Source organism: Heloderma suspectum, chromosome 5 (assembly GCF_057233095.1).
Source record: "Heloderma suspectum isolate Gila_16-S chromosome 5, 16-S_ref, whole genome shotgun sequence".
Taxonomy (NCBI): domain Eukaryota; kingdom Metazoa; phylum Chordata; class Lepidosauria; order Squamata; family Helodermatidae; genus Heloderma; species Heloderma suspectum.
In genome coordinates, this window is record NC_139462.1 from 36,340,478 (window position 1) to 36,355,054 (window position 14,577).

At 41.9% G+C, this 14,577-nt stretch overlaps 1 protein-coding gene across 4 annotated transcripts in view; it reads left to right on the plus strand.

The window, feature by feature from the left end:
• Nucleotides 1-14,577, plus strand: part of NPNT (nephronectin) — a 95,456-nt gene that overhangs the window by 50,055 nt on the left and 30,824 nt on the right. For 3 of the 4 annotated variants that reach the window (XM_084855784.1, XM_084855783.1, XM_084855785.1), the window contains 5 exons: nucleotides 2,926-3,045; nucleotides 4,275-4,394; nucleotides 5,633-5,767; nucleotides 10,143-10,265; nucleotides 13,958-14,446. In XM_084855784.1, the coding sequence (XP_084711910.1) occupies nucleotides 2,926-3,045; nucleotides 4,275-4,394; nucleotides 5,633-5,767; nucleotides 10,143-10,265; nucleotides 13,958-14,446 (987 nt within the window). Of the gene's footprint in view, nucleotides 1-2,925; nucleotides 3,046-4,274; nucleotides 4,395-5,632; nucleotides 5,768-10,142; nucleotides 10,266-12,420; nucleotides 12,538-13,957; nucleotides 14,447-14,577 lie in introns of all 4 variants that reach the window. The other variant, XM_084855786.1, reaches the window with a different exon arrangement.

Consider the following 14,577-nt stretch of genomic DNA (forward strand, 5'->3'; position numbering starts at 1 on the left):
AAACACGTTATGTGTTCACATTAATAATCTCTTTTCCTGCAATCCAATTCCCAAGCTTAGCAGCCTGCGCTTACATCTGAGGCTACTTTTCCAAAGTGCTGCAACATCCAACCTAAATGCTTTTCCAATATGCAACTTTGATGGTGACAATCTTCTTGTGTTGTTGTTGTTGTTTGGTTCTCTCCCTACTCCCCCATACCCTCATCTGTATAATTTCAGCATCTGAGTATGAAATGGCTTTGTTGCCAAATGGAGGAAAATCTCAGTGAGCTTCATAAATGGGGCTCATTAAAATACCTCTCAGATGCCATTAAACATTTTTAAAGAGACCAAAGAAGCAAGGAGGATTGTAGGTGATGTGAAAAGATTCTGAAAGTCTTTATACCTTTTTGTCTTAGAGGATCCAAACTGTGGGGTTCTACTTCCTTTCCCTCTTTTGTCCAGAGAGCAGTGGAGGCTGGTGGCTCTGATGTCAGCGGGGCAATGAATCTGCTCCTGGTTTTGGACAGGACCGGTCAGAACTCTAAAAGAGCTATGCAAGGTGTAGAGCATCTTGGATAGCTCCTTTAGAGTTCTGATGGGCTCTGACCGAAACCTGGAGCGGATTTACCGCCCCGCCCCACTGACATTGGAGCCACCAGCCTCCACTGGCACAGAGTATTTATTCTAAGTGAAATCTTTAGAGAACATGTGAAATAACAAATAGAGTGAGGATAAGTTTCCTGGCCTCTTTCAAAGACACAGCATGTGTGTTCCAATTCATTAAGTGTCTTGTAGTTCTCTGACACTAACCTAGCTTCTATCGCTAGCCTGAACCTGTTCAGAAATTACCAGTCCTTCGCTAAACAACAAAATATGTCACTATTTGTAAAAAGAGCTGGTGTAGTGTCGTGGCTAAGAGGCTGAGCTGAACACTAATCTTTTTCATGAAAATGGGGGGCTTTAGAGAAGCTGCTGTGTCTCAGACAGATACCTTAGAATATAAAGATAATCATACTGATCTAACGTACAGGTTTGTTGTCATATTATTAAATTATTGGGAAAACAAGGACAATAATAGGTGTAATTCTGCAATGAGACATTTTGCAAAGAGATTGCACATGCAACAGTGTTTCCAGGTGACAGTTTTTTCAGGTGTTGATTGCATTGATTCAACGCACTGACACCCAACAGGCATGCAAGAACTGTGCCAATTCCCAGTGCTTTTCCTGGCTAGTTCAACTGGAAGTGAGAGGGCAAGTAAGGTCAGTAGAGGAAGCACAGTTCAAAAGAGGGATTGCCCAGGGGTTGTATAAAATCCCATGCACCACCATGTCTGTATTTTCTGGTGTTGTGCCATACAACTAGAATGTTGGGAAACTACTACTTTTTCTAGACACAGCCTAAGGCCTGTTCATGAAAAGTATTTTTCTACCTGAGAAATCCTTATTTCATGGGTAAGTATCCCAGTGGTTTTCCTTCTGGTGCTATACTTTGCAGCATGTAACCTTTTTTCTTGCCCTGGAATGGGGAAATATGTACACTATAAAGGACTTGTAACCAGAGGAAACAGTAGTGGAGTCCAATGAGAGAAATATCACTGAGGAAAAACCTACTACAAGGAAATTTGGAACGATGAGAAATGACTGAAAGAATGACAAATGCCCCCCAACAACCCCAAAAGATAACCAGAGGACTTTGAGGATTTCTGTTTCACTTGCCCATATACCAAATTTTCTACCCAAGTCAGGAGGAAAGCTGTTAAAACAGTAACTTGAAAGTGCAAAATGTTTCCCAGCAGATGTTAAGATTAGGAGGGGGAGAGAATCAAACATTTATTTCATTTTAATGGCATTATAATGGAGACCCTTAATTCAACTCTGTAAGTTGCTTTTGGCTGATGAATGGAATACCAGTGGCAGAAAACAAATCTGACCCTCAGCATCGTCATAATATTTCCAGCTCATTTTGCAAAATGTGAATCTTAAAGTATTAAACAAAACCCTGGCACTCTGGATGCTTCCACTGACCTGCTGATGAAGCTATTAAGTAAATTTAGCAGAAATGTTCAATATATGTTTAATTAAAATTCAACAAGGGATAGAATCTCAGTGGAACAAAGTATTAATACACTTCCCAGCAGAAACAGTTAAAGTATACACACATTATTCTAAGACTATGCCACTAATAGCTAGCCAGTATCATTACACTTGTGAACCAAAATATATTATACCAGATGGTGTCCTATTCAAAGTTCTATAGAAAGATCCAGACAACACAAGAGGTGGGATGAGATTCAGTTTTACTAAGCTTTCCTTAAAAAGAAGATATGATCCTACCCTATCTACTAGGCTCTTCACTTAAGATCTGCTTTCTCTTGATAACCTATTGAACTTGACTGAACTCAGTTTTAAAAGGAATGCAATGGAGCAGTCCAGCATGTGTACCTACAGCCAGATATATCCTAGAGACTCAGGATAAGTGATGGAACCTCTGTCCTAAAAAAGATGTTGGCTAGTTTTCTGTATATGTTTCCAAGGACTGTTGAATCATGCACTCTTTACTTTCAGCTCTTCACCTCTCCAGCTAGCCAGTTTTAATCATGATTAAGGCTTACATCCACACAGACCTTAGTCATAGTTTACAGTAACCTGCATTAGGTTTGGTACAACATAAGCCTTGACCATGGCTAAGACAGGCACGGAGAGTTGATGTTGGATGGGAAAGGGGAGGGGCTTGGGAAGGGAGTCTACAATCCCAATACAGTTATGGCATTGGGGGCACGATGTGCATACCATCATTCTGATTGCATGTAGGGGGCTATATTGCAAGAACCATCTTGGCTGGGTTAGAGAGAGAACCTGGCTGCTACCATCTTATGGAAATTTTAAAATGTGAATATGTAATTCCTGCTTTGTTTTTGTTTCCTCCCCCAAACTCATTTAGATCTCAATGAATGTGGATTGAAACCAAGGCCATGCAAACACCGGTGCATGAATACATACGGCAGCTACAAGTGCTATTGTCTGAATGGGTACATGCTTATGCCAGATGGATCATGTTCTAGTACGTTAAGACCCCTCTGCTTAAAAAAAAAAAATGTAAATCCATCATTTAAAGAAAACAAAAACAGCCTACCATATGTAAATTATAAAGGATAAACTCTGCTGAATTAGAAAAGCAAAAAGAGGGATTCATTTCATTCATTTTATTATCACAAGATACATAGCTGTTCTTTGACTCACAATGATCACATTTGGGAATGCAGTAATGCAGTACTCTGCAGGAGCCATCTGTGCTTACCATAAAGTATAAATGCGACCCACTAAAATTATCAGGGGTCTGCTGGATTCTCTGTTTGAAAATTATAGTATAAACTCCCCCAGAGGTCGGATTCCTTCTTATTGTCATAAAAGTGAATATTCTGAATACTTCGGCACACCAAGAATTGGGGGAGCGGGGGAGAAATTACTGTTTCTCTGTAGTCAAGAGTTTAGATTTTAGAATGAGACTTTCTAGCAAGAGAAAAGCATACCGGGTTTTCCTAAGAATAGAAACTGTGTGGGTTTACTTGAAGGCTCCATTCCATAAAGACACCCATGAGCACAAACTTCTTGAGTTACCTTAGCATACTGTCACAGTCACTGGGTGGTTACCATTTTATCACACATTTTACCTCATATCAGAACCTGATGGGTGGTAAAAGTTCCCCATGCAATGTGGCAAGAGGATACTGGGTAGTTTGGTCATCTGAATAGGCACACTATAGCATAGTCTTCCCCAACTTTGCACTTTTCAGGTACACTGGACTGCAAATCTCAATGGAGTGAAGAGACAACGCCTCCAAACCTTGAAGAAGGCCCATATATATCATACAGGGCCAAAATTCATTGGGCTACTTCAAGGAATAAACTATTTTTTTCAACTTCCTTAGACTTCGTCTCTTCATTCCATTGGGTGATTCTGGATGTCTTCTAGTTTTGCTTGACCCAGACTGCAACTCCCATAATTCTTAGCCAGCATGGCCAGGTTGGCTGAGAATTATGGGAGTTGCAGTCCACTATAGCTGGAGGGTGCCAGGTTGAGGAACACTGCTATAAAGGGGTTTGGGCCTTGCTGTACAAAGAAGGTGGAATCAAAGACACATTCGTTCTTCAAGATGTTCGTGCCTTTCTTATTAAAGTCAATGGTAATCTTTCCATTGGCCTCCTCAGTTGCTAAATATCGTTATGTTATTTAAAAGCTTGATAAAATGCAATCTGACAAAGTATTTAAATGCGGTGGTGTCTCCACAGATGCCCTCACATGTTCAATGGCAAACTGTCAATATGGCTGTGATGTAGCAAAAGGGGAGGTGCGCTGCCACTGTCCTTCTCCAGGCTTACAGCTAGGATCTGATGGCAGAACTTGTGTAGGTATGTCAAGGCTCCTAAATATGTTCCTTCATGGGAAATTCTGGGAAGCATTTTCCAGGATCAGTTTACTTTGGATGAGGGAGTCCTGGAAACAAGATATCTTTATAATCTGTTTTATTTGCAAATGTACAGGTTGAGCAGGTATTACAGGAGTGCAGAAATAACAGCACTGGCAGCATCAGATTATCAGCAAAAGCAGTCCATTCCCAGCTCTAAAATCATGTCATTATTGTGATTTTAAAAAACAAACATGCGTTGGCAACCTCTTTTCTGTTGAGGGCCACATTCCCTTGTGGGTAATCTGTCAGGAACTGCATGTCAGCAGTGAATGGGGCCAAAGCCAGACGTCTGCAGAGCCAAAAGTGGGCTAGTCACCCCTTTTCTCTTTCTGCCATACTTTTTTCTTCCTCTTTCTGCCACCTGCTTTTTTCTTTCTCCCTCTTCCTTCCCACACAGTGGGCTGCCAGGGAATGGAAAAATCGCTTTTGCCAGGTGTCTGAACTGATTGCATGCAGAGGGCTTTTGAAGTTAGGCTGAGGGCTGCTTGCAGTTGTAGAGCTACCGGTTAATCACCTGTTTTAAATCTTTGATGCAGCATCCTGCATTTAAACCCTTGATGCAGCATGCACGATATCTGACATACTTCAAGAATGAAGGGTCTTTGTGTACCTACCTCTGGTACACCAGTTGAAACAACACACTCGGGAAATATTTTTGTGAAAGAAAGAATGTTTCATGATGGAAAGAATATTCCATGACGGAGTTGTTTTAAGTGGTATACTAGAGTAAGATGCATGAAAACACTTTGCCCCGAGGAAGATCATTTTCAAAATGTGTCGGACCATCTATAGTAAGCTGCTATTTTTAACCACCAGTTTGAGGCTTTGCTTCTTCTTCTCCCCCCCCCCCCTTAAAAAACACAACAGACAAATTTTTTGGTGATGCTCCTTCCTTTCTCCTACTATTAGTACTTGGCCAAAATTCAAATTGGCTGTTGTGTTTTACATAAAGAGCTACAGCTCAGAGCTGGGAAACAAAACTGAACAATGGCATCGCTCTACCAGGTTTTACAAATGCTATTGTAAATTAATGGTCCTCTGTATGGCTGGCTGGGGAATGCTAGGAGCTGTAGGACTTTTTCTGTTTAAAAATACGTAGGATTGTGCTCTAAGATATCTTTTTGAGTTTATGTGCATATCGTCTGTTTCTGCAAGTGATGAATGGACTTATTCTTGTAGATGTTGATGAATGTGCCACTGGGAGAGTTACCTGTCCCCGATTCAGGAAATGCATCAACACCTTTGGAAGCTATATTTGCAAGTGTCATAAAGGTTTCGATTTGATGTACATTGGAGGCAAATACCAGTGCCACGGTAATGAAATTAAAGTATCACAAATGCTTTCATAGAAGGAAACTGTCTGCATGCAACATGTGTGTGTTACACCAAAGCCCTGTTCAGGAACTATGCCGGAATAGGGCACATAAACATGAGTAAGAAGAATGGGACAGTGCATGCCAGCCTGCCCCCATGCCTCCAACATCCCCTTTTGGGGCTGGGAGCTCTGCAGGGGGCTACTACCCATGTTCACTTGGACACAAATAGAAGCCTCAGTGCAGCTTGGAACCCTGCTTTATCAGGTTTCCAAATCAGACAAAGGGTTCTATGCTAGGAGTAGCAGCACCTTGCAGACCTCCCCAATCAACATGGGGATGTTTAGGTGGGGACAACACACAGAGCCCTGTTTCTCTTACTTGTGATGCCTGAATAGGGCTCATGCCTTTCTGCTTTAGGACAGGGCTATATGCTATGCCCCCTCTTCTGTAATGTGCATTACAGCCCATGCTGTTTTTAATAGCCTGATGTTCTGTGATTCCATTACCAGCCCCAGCAGCAGCAGCAGCAATATGCTGTTTCAGCAATATGTATGTTGTTTCACCACTGCTCCACTTCATTGGTTGCCACTAGGCATTGTGGGGTGGTGGTGGAGAAATGTAGAATATCATGATATCACAACATGTGGGGTGGGGGGAGCATGATTTTAAGGTGGCGTTTTAATCTTTTTAATCTTTTACTGTTTATCTTTTCTGTTCACCACTCCAAAATCTGTTTTAGATATGGAGCAGTATACAAATAGTGTAACTAAGTAAAGGTACAATCCCATCGAGACATGCAGATGCCTCTGAACTCAGTGGCAACCGTCTATCCAAAGCAGGGCAGGAGAAGCACAGAGGGGATCGTTCCCTCCGTGCTCCTCCTGCCCTGCTTTTTCTGCTAGACAGCCGATTGCAGCTGTCTAGCTGTGGGAGCACGGAGTGGGGAAGGAGGCTGCTGTACGACACATTGGATGCATCGTACAGGCAGCTACGATCTCCCCTCCCTGGAATGCCCCCATCCACGCCCCTTTCCGGCCCCTCCGCACTCCTCTTGCGAGCGCGGAGGACAGGGGCTGTTCTGCGCTGCCTCTGAAGCAACGCGGAAGTGGGGGGAGGTCAGTTTTCTGGGAACCAGCCTCGGAGCACAGGATCCAAGGTCAGTTCCCAGAAAACAGCATATCCTATGGCCACCTAGCCACTGTCTAGTGGCCATAGGATTGCTCCCTAAGTAAGTAAGTAAGTAAGTAAATAAGTGTTGTTATACTTTATGGGGGAGGTGAGGGAGAACTTGATAGAAAGATGGTATTTGGGGGGGCAGCTCTGTGTCTCCCATAATGTGTCATTCTGCCCTTTAAAATACAGTAATTTCCCCTCACGTTATTTTATTTTAGTTATTTTTATTTTATTTATTACATTTTTATACTGCCCAATAGTCAAGGCTCTATGGGCAGTTCACAATTAAAACCATAACATACAACGGGAGAAGACACAATATAAAACTTTTAAAAGTTTAAAAGTACCACGTAAAACCAAAATAAAACCCAGGAGCAGTTACAGCCCAGGAAAAGCCTGTGTGAAAAGATGTATTACCCATTCGGCTAGGATTATTGCCTCGATTGCTTTTCTGATGTTATGAGATTGGTATTACAGAATGGAGTCTACAAAGCTACAAATTAGCCTTTATAGCTAAACGAGTTCAGATGCCTCATCATCAAGTGGGAATAGTCTGTATCAGGGACAGCTCCACATTTGAGGGGGGCCTAGGTAAAGTGTCCTCTGGTGGGGGCCCTCCTCTGATACTGGGCCTTGCAGGGTTTACTTGGCAGCACTGGGCAGCTGGGCTTAGCCACCCTTTAAATTTCCCACAATTCCACAGAATAATGCTAGTTCAGGTGCACAGTGGGAAATTAAACTGGAGGGTAGATCTAACTGTCTGGTGTTGCTCAGACTGCCAGGCCAGAAAAAAAAGGGTGGCCTAGGGCAGGCATCAGCAGTGTCCCCTGCTAGAGCACTGAGAATCTGGCAGCTGCCCAAGGATGCCAGCTGCCAGTCCAAGGATGCTTCCAGATGAGGCTCTTATGGCGCCATCACCTTGGTTCATTCATGGAATTTTATAGGGGCACCAGATGATGTCATCTTCAACTTGTAACCCTCCTGTGTTTTTCCACTACTTCTTCCGCCTTTTGTCTTACCGCAGAAAATCAGTTAAGAATGAAAAGGTGGGAAAGCTGCTCAGTGCCTTCTCATTGGTAGGACAAGGAGCCTTCCATCTGGAAGCACCACTAGTCTCTGTTTTACCCTAATCATATCGTAGTTGTTTTTAGTTACCCAAGAGTAATTACTTATCATATACTTTAGTATTGTTTTTTTCTATGCACTTCTGTTGAAACTGGCATTACAGGTAGAAATCTGATTTTGATGGTAATGATTTTTCTTTTTCTCAGTGAGCCTGCTTTAAATAAGACAGATTCGAATGTGATTTGTGTGTTGTGGAATATTAATTTAAGGTTTACTGAAACTGAGCTGCTAAGAAGCTATAGAAGGAAGAGATTTCTTTAGCTGTTGCACAAGCTGTTCATAGTGAACTCATTTTTAAAGTCCTAATATTGCTAATATAGGTCTTCTTGATTAAAATAACTGATGATCTCTCTACAGGATTATCTTTCTGTTAATGCCTATACACATAATAAACTTCTTGCTAACAGAATAACCTTCCTGACAATTCCTGTGCAAACATACGTCCACAGTTAAATTTATTTTAGGAATGGTAAAGAACCAAGAAGTTTTCACCAACTTATATCCTGCTAATTGCTATTTCTGGGATCACCGCTGAATGAGTGCCCTTGACTGAGGCATTTCAACAAGATATTTGACAAACAGTGAACGATCAACATCGAAACAAACATACACAAATACAGATGCCCAATCCAACTCTAGTCACACCTTAACAGGGTATTTCTGTATGGCTAGTTATACCTGAATGTGGATACACAGCTGAACACACATCGAGTTGAAAATATGTATTGTGGATACATGACACCAGCACAATATGTGTATTCTAGAAATGTTGACAAAGTTCGCAAATAACAGGCTCGTAATGTGAATTTTCCCTGGCTATTATATTCACCCTTCCCCTGAAAGTCTTGCTTTATTCCTAACCAATAACAAGACCTACTTCAAGCTGGTGTCCTGCTCTTGCACTTACAAGGCCAATATTCATCAAATCAGGCTGGTGAAGCTGGTAGCCATCACCACTGGAAAATGCGCAGGATGTAATTATCATAACCAATAACTTGGTTCCAGTGAGAGACTGTCCTTTCTTCCTGATAGCTCCATTTTAGTCTAGTCTTAGTACTTCCATTGCTGGGATGGCTTTCCGATCACTGGGTCTTGCCTTACCATCCACCTCTGCGATTCCTGCTCCTACTGGAAACCCACACTGATGACGACTGGGGGAAATGGGGGGTATGTGTCATTGAAACAGGCCCTTGCTCTGTTATGACTGCTGACTGTCATCTGGTGGGTGTTGCGGCTTCTGCCGCATTCTAGTGGCATTCTTCTCTAGTGGCATTCAAAGTGCTGAATGCCACTAGAGCTTCAGCACTTTGGATACACGACAAACAAGAGCATTGCACCATGGCTTCAGCTACATGCTGTTGCTTGCTCAAGCCCACCCGACAGTTTCCTAGTGGCATTGCAAGAACATGCATGCACTAAAACAAACTTCCCCCCAAAAGGTTGGAACTCTAAAAATAATTTAGAACTCTAAAAAAAAGTGTATATTTTTTCAATAGTTTATTGAGAAACCTCATAAATATGATTTGAGCAGAGGGAACTTCACACATTCCGATATGCATTTAGAAGTGCATCATCAGGGCAAAGCGTTTCACATTAAACCATTTCAAATGTTTATGTTTCCATAAAGCAAACTACCAGAGACCATTTTTAAATGCAGCTATTTTCTTTCTTTCCCAGCCCAAGTCAACTTTTAAGTCATAATTCAAATGCCCTTTAAAAACTTCTGAGAAATTCCTTTTTGGTAGCCTGTAGAAGGAACTTCCTAGTCCTCCTTAAAACCATTCACTAAAATATATATAAAACAGTAGCTCTGGAAAGGTACTTTCAAAGATTATTTGGAACATCTTGTGTTGGGGCTGGATGCCAAATATAAATTTTATAATTAAAACCAATACTTTGTAAGTTTTTTTTTCTTTGATTTTGACCATTGTCATTTCAACATTTTAAAATAACAATATGATTTATTTAAATATTTTAACAAGAATTATAACAGGTGATTTAATTCTTAATTTGAAAATGTAATTTATGATTGCTGTCATACATAAAAGGTTTTTATGCATGTTTTTCTTTTTCAGACATAGACGAATGCTCAGTTGGCCAATATCAGTGCGGAGGTTTTTCACAATGTTACAATACACAGGGATCGTACAAATGTAAATGTAAAGAAGGATACAGAGGTGATGGAATGAACTGCTTAAGTACGTAACAATCTTTTTCATCTTGCATTCCAAATCCAAAAGAGATGGGAAATACAATCGGGCATCTTGTGTGCTAAATTATGAGATCCAGTTTGTCCATCTCAGTTTCACTCAGCAATTTTAAAGGAACGGATAGTGTATTTAAAGTTTTATGAGCCTTAATATGCCAGTGTAAAAATACAAAAGTTCTCTTCATTTTTAGAATTAAAATCCAGTGAACTCAGTTTGTAGTTTCATTCTGTACATTGCTCTGATTGTTTTAATGATTCGCTGTCTATAGTTTGCTTTTAGCAGGACTGTGGTCTGGTTCCATAAGTGTTTGCTGTATGTTAATACTTTCCCTGTTCTGGTATGTTTTATTGTATAAAGTTAGTTCTTCTCCATAGGTAACCTCAATCTGTGACCTGGGACTTGATAATTTTATTATAAAGATAAATCACTAAGCAATATTGTCTTTCTTAATTTGTCTCTCTAACCTATGAATGCATTGGTTCTTTTTCATATAGATCTGAAAGCTACATTCACTCTTTTGCATTTTTGTTTGTTCTTAGTATCACAGGGCCCCATTTCTAGCCACCCTTAATTCTTCTCTGGATACAGCTGGATCATAACTGATCATTTGGAGTCATTGGCTTAAACCACTGGAGAGTGGCCATAGCTCAGTGGCATAGAGTAGCCGTAGCTCAGGGCTAAAACAGACATTACATTAAGGGTCCTTTGGCCCCTAGACGTTGTCTGAGGGGCCATGGGATAGTGGGGATTCCCCCCTCCAAGGTTGGAGACAGCACTCCAATCTCAGACTGGAGAGTCGAAGATCCTCCCCCCATCACAGCCAGCATGGAAAGAACTGCACCAGCTGGTCTCCAAAGTCAGAAACTTGACCTTGGAGAGAGGGAAAAGGGGGCATTCCAGTGGTCAGGGAGGAAAGGAGACTGGAGATACGAGCTCCTGAGCCTCTGCCAGCCTCCTTCCCTCCCCTTCTGAAGCACCATTGCCAGATGGGCAAAAAAGCCCATCTGGCAAAAATACAAAGATCAGAGGACAGGGAGGCTACTCCTCCCGCCCTGCCAGCTTTAGCCCGGCAGGGCACTGGATACACGGAAGCCTCCAAGTTCAGAGGCTTCCATCTCGGGAGACCACAACCCATTCGATTGAGCCCTAAGTTTGTGTCTAGCAGCTTTGTCTTCTTTTCATTCTTACTCTAGAGTAAGGAGCCTAATCTGGATCTTAAAAGCTCCCCTACCCCCCACTGATCTGGCCTGGGGCCCCTGCACATACTAGAGAGTAAAACTGAAAAAAATACATAACTGCTAGACACTCATTTAAAGTAATGTCTGTTTTGGCCCTCAGCAGCAGTGCATGCAGGAGTTTGGAGGCTCAATCTAGTGCATCTCTTGTTAAGAGGATTTCAGGGAGCAGGGCTGGGGAAATCCTCTGGCTGAGACTTTGGACAGCTGCTGCCAGATGAAGCAGTTGCTGCCGAAGGTGGATGAACCAGTGCTCTGGCCCAGGCCAAGGCAGGTTCATAAGTTTGTTATATTTTGCCTGTACTAAGCTTTATGTGCAGAAACATGGGAGACATAAAATCTTTAAAGATTTCCTGAAATATCCCCTCCTTACTTTGTAGACTCATCCCCCCACTGCTTCCTTGCTGTTGTGAAAACAGCAATACCCTTAGGGCGCAGTCCTATGCTGGCTGGGGCATACTGGGAGTTGTAGGACTTTTTTCTGTTAAAAAATGCATAGGATTGCAGCTTTAATGAGGTTGAAACTCTAAGGAAATTTGCATGGTGTGACTACCTCTTAGAATTTGAAGAGTTCAGGCCAACAGTTGCTTCTGTTTCCTGCATGCTTTCGGCAACTTGATTTTAAGAGAGAACAAAGTATCTCTGCGAGTAAAGTTGTTTGTGCCTTCTTTTGAGCTTCTGCATGTGAACGAGGGTATATGTGAAATGTGATTGCTTGTGAAGAAGTGAAAGTGGTAGTGTGGTTGTTTCTGGATGGCATACAAACCTGATGTTGGTCAGGTGACATGCATGTAAGACTTTGACAGATCTGGTGGTTTTAATGGAATAAGTTAAAATTCCATGGAGTTCTCTTTTCTTTGGGAGAACTCGACTGATAGCCTTGCTGATAGCACTAAATCTTTCACCAGCTTTCAATACTACTGAAAATGAGACTGGGTTTGGCTCAGCTGAGGCACGTGGCCAAGGTGAACAGGATCCTTTTAATATGATTCTTTCTGAGACGGCATCTCAGAGGGAGATGTGGGGTAAGGGACTGTTTCTGTATGTCTTGGTGCAGTTCCTAATGCAATATGGTTATTAGGCGTTCTAGATGCTAGAAAACCAACGTAATGGTTGCAGTAAATTATAAACGTTGCACCCTAGCAATAATTGCCTTGTCTACTAATTCATTTTTGTGGGGAAGTAAGAATGCTATTGCAGCTTTTAATTTTGTAGAAGCTCTTACATGGTGCAAACCTGTGCAGGTCTGCTCAAAAGTAAGTCTTGTTGAATTCAGTAGGCTTACTCTCAGAGGAGTGTGCGTATAGGATTGCAACCCCAGTTGTCTTCAGGGTTGCCATTTGTACTAGTTAAGCCTATAGTGTTAATGATATTGGTTTTACAGACGAAGTCTGTGAGTTAGCACCAGAATACATATTACACTTGCTAGAAGAAGTCTGCCGAAAATGTTCTCCCATGACAATGCCACCCTCGTCCTGGTTACAAAGTGTAGAACGTGTGAATTGCCACAATTGCATTGTGAGTCTCCAGAGCCTTGCTTTACATTTCTAGTGGATATTGCCAGGAGACTCAAGCCATGATGTCACTGGTCATCTGTGCTTGTTTTGGAGTGCATAAGAGTAGGCTCAGAGACACCTTGAGTCCTGGCATCCATGCTACAGCTCATTGGTGCTGCTCTGCACGCACCCCCAAGCAGCATAGTGATGCCATGCAAGGTGGGAAGAAGGTATAGCACAACATGAAATGAATACTTTTGGGCTCTAGCAGCTAGAATAAGACTGTGCCAGTCTCTGCTTCTGGGGAAATGTTTCTGTCTTCCCAAACACAGAATCACATTGCAGCTGCCATGGAGCAATTCACGACTTACAGCACTGAAATTCAAGCCAATTCGTACATTAAATATGCCTGGGAGAATGTTTTTTTTAAAAAAATCCAGATAGCCTTGTATGGATAGTTTTGAGAAGCATTTTACTTCAGAGGTATTTGCATATGCATTTTACATGCTCGATCTGGGAGTTCTTGAACCTGTTGTATGTGGTAAACGCTACCATGCTTAAACACATGCCTGAAGGGGCGAATTCTGGTTCCAGACCACTAACAGGTGATTGCTTAGAACTTTGTCATTTTGAACCTCATGGACTATCTTATAGTGTTATGAAATGGTCTACTTTCTTTAATGTGTGATAGTATTGCCATGTAAGTGTAGAGACTGTACTCTTATTAATCACCATTCAAAAGAAAAAGAGTGGAACTGGGCTTAACAAAAGCTGTGAGTAGGATTCAATGAAATACTTTTGGTATAACTTTGACTATCCTGAAGTAAATAGGAGTTCAGTTGTTGCTTTCAGTGGCGTTAGCACACAGTAGAGTAAGCACAGTATTCAGTGGAGTTAGCTATTTGTTTTGCATAGATAGATGACAATTTCCCCCATTTTTTCTCCCCAGCTATTCCCAAAGTTATGATTGATCCGTATAGTGTATTTAAGGGCAATACAACCTTTACTAAAGATAGTAGTGGCATGACCAATCGGATACCTGAAACTGGTGGTACAAAGAAGCCCATCAATTCACCACATATACCAGCAGTAGCGACAGCAAAGCCTGCTCCTAAGACAACAATCAGACCCACGCCAAGGGCAACCATGAGGCCAACATACAAACCATTTATCAGGCTTGTAACAAAGCCTACAACAACAAAACCAGCTTTGAGGCCAGTGACGAGACTTCCACCAGTGCCAAGACCTCCACTGGTGACAAGACCTTCACCAGTGACAAGACCCCCAACTCCACCCCCAACTCCAGCTAAGCCTATAACAACAAGACTTACGACTAAGGAACCACTGCATGCTCCTATGGAAACTACACCTCATGAGGCATTTACAGTTGACAACAGGATACCAATTGATCCTCAGAAACCACGAGGGGATGTCTTTAGTAAGTAACGCTGGACCTCGTTATACCAATGGAGTGTGAAATGCTGTCAATGAGAAACTTCAGAAATCATATGTGACGTACAAAACTGTAAGTAGTGATAGCTGTGTGTATGTTTTTCCACTCAAGACCTG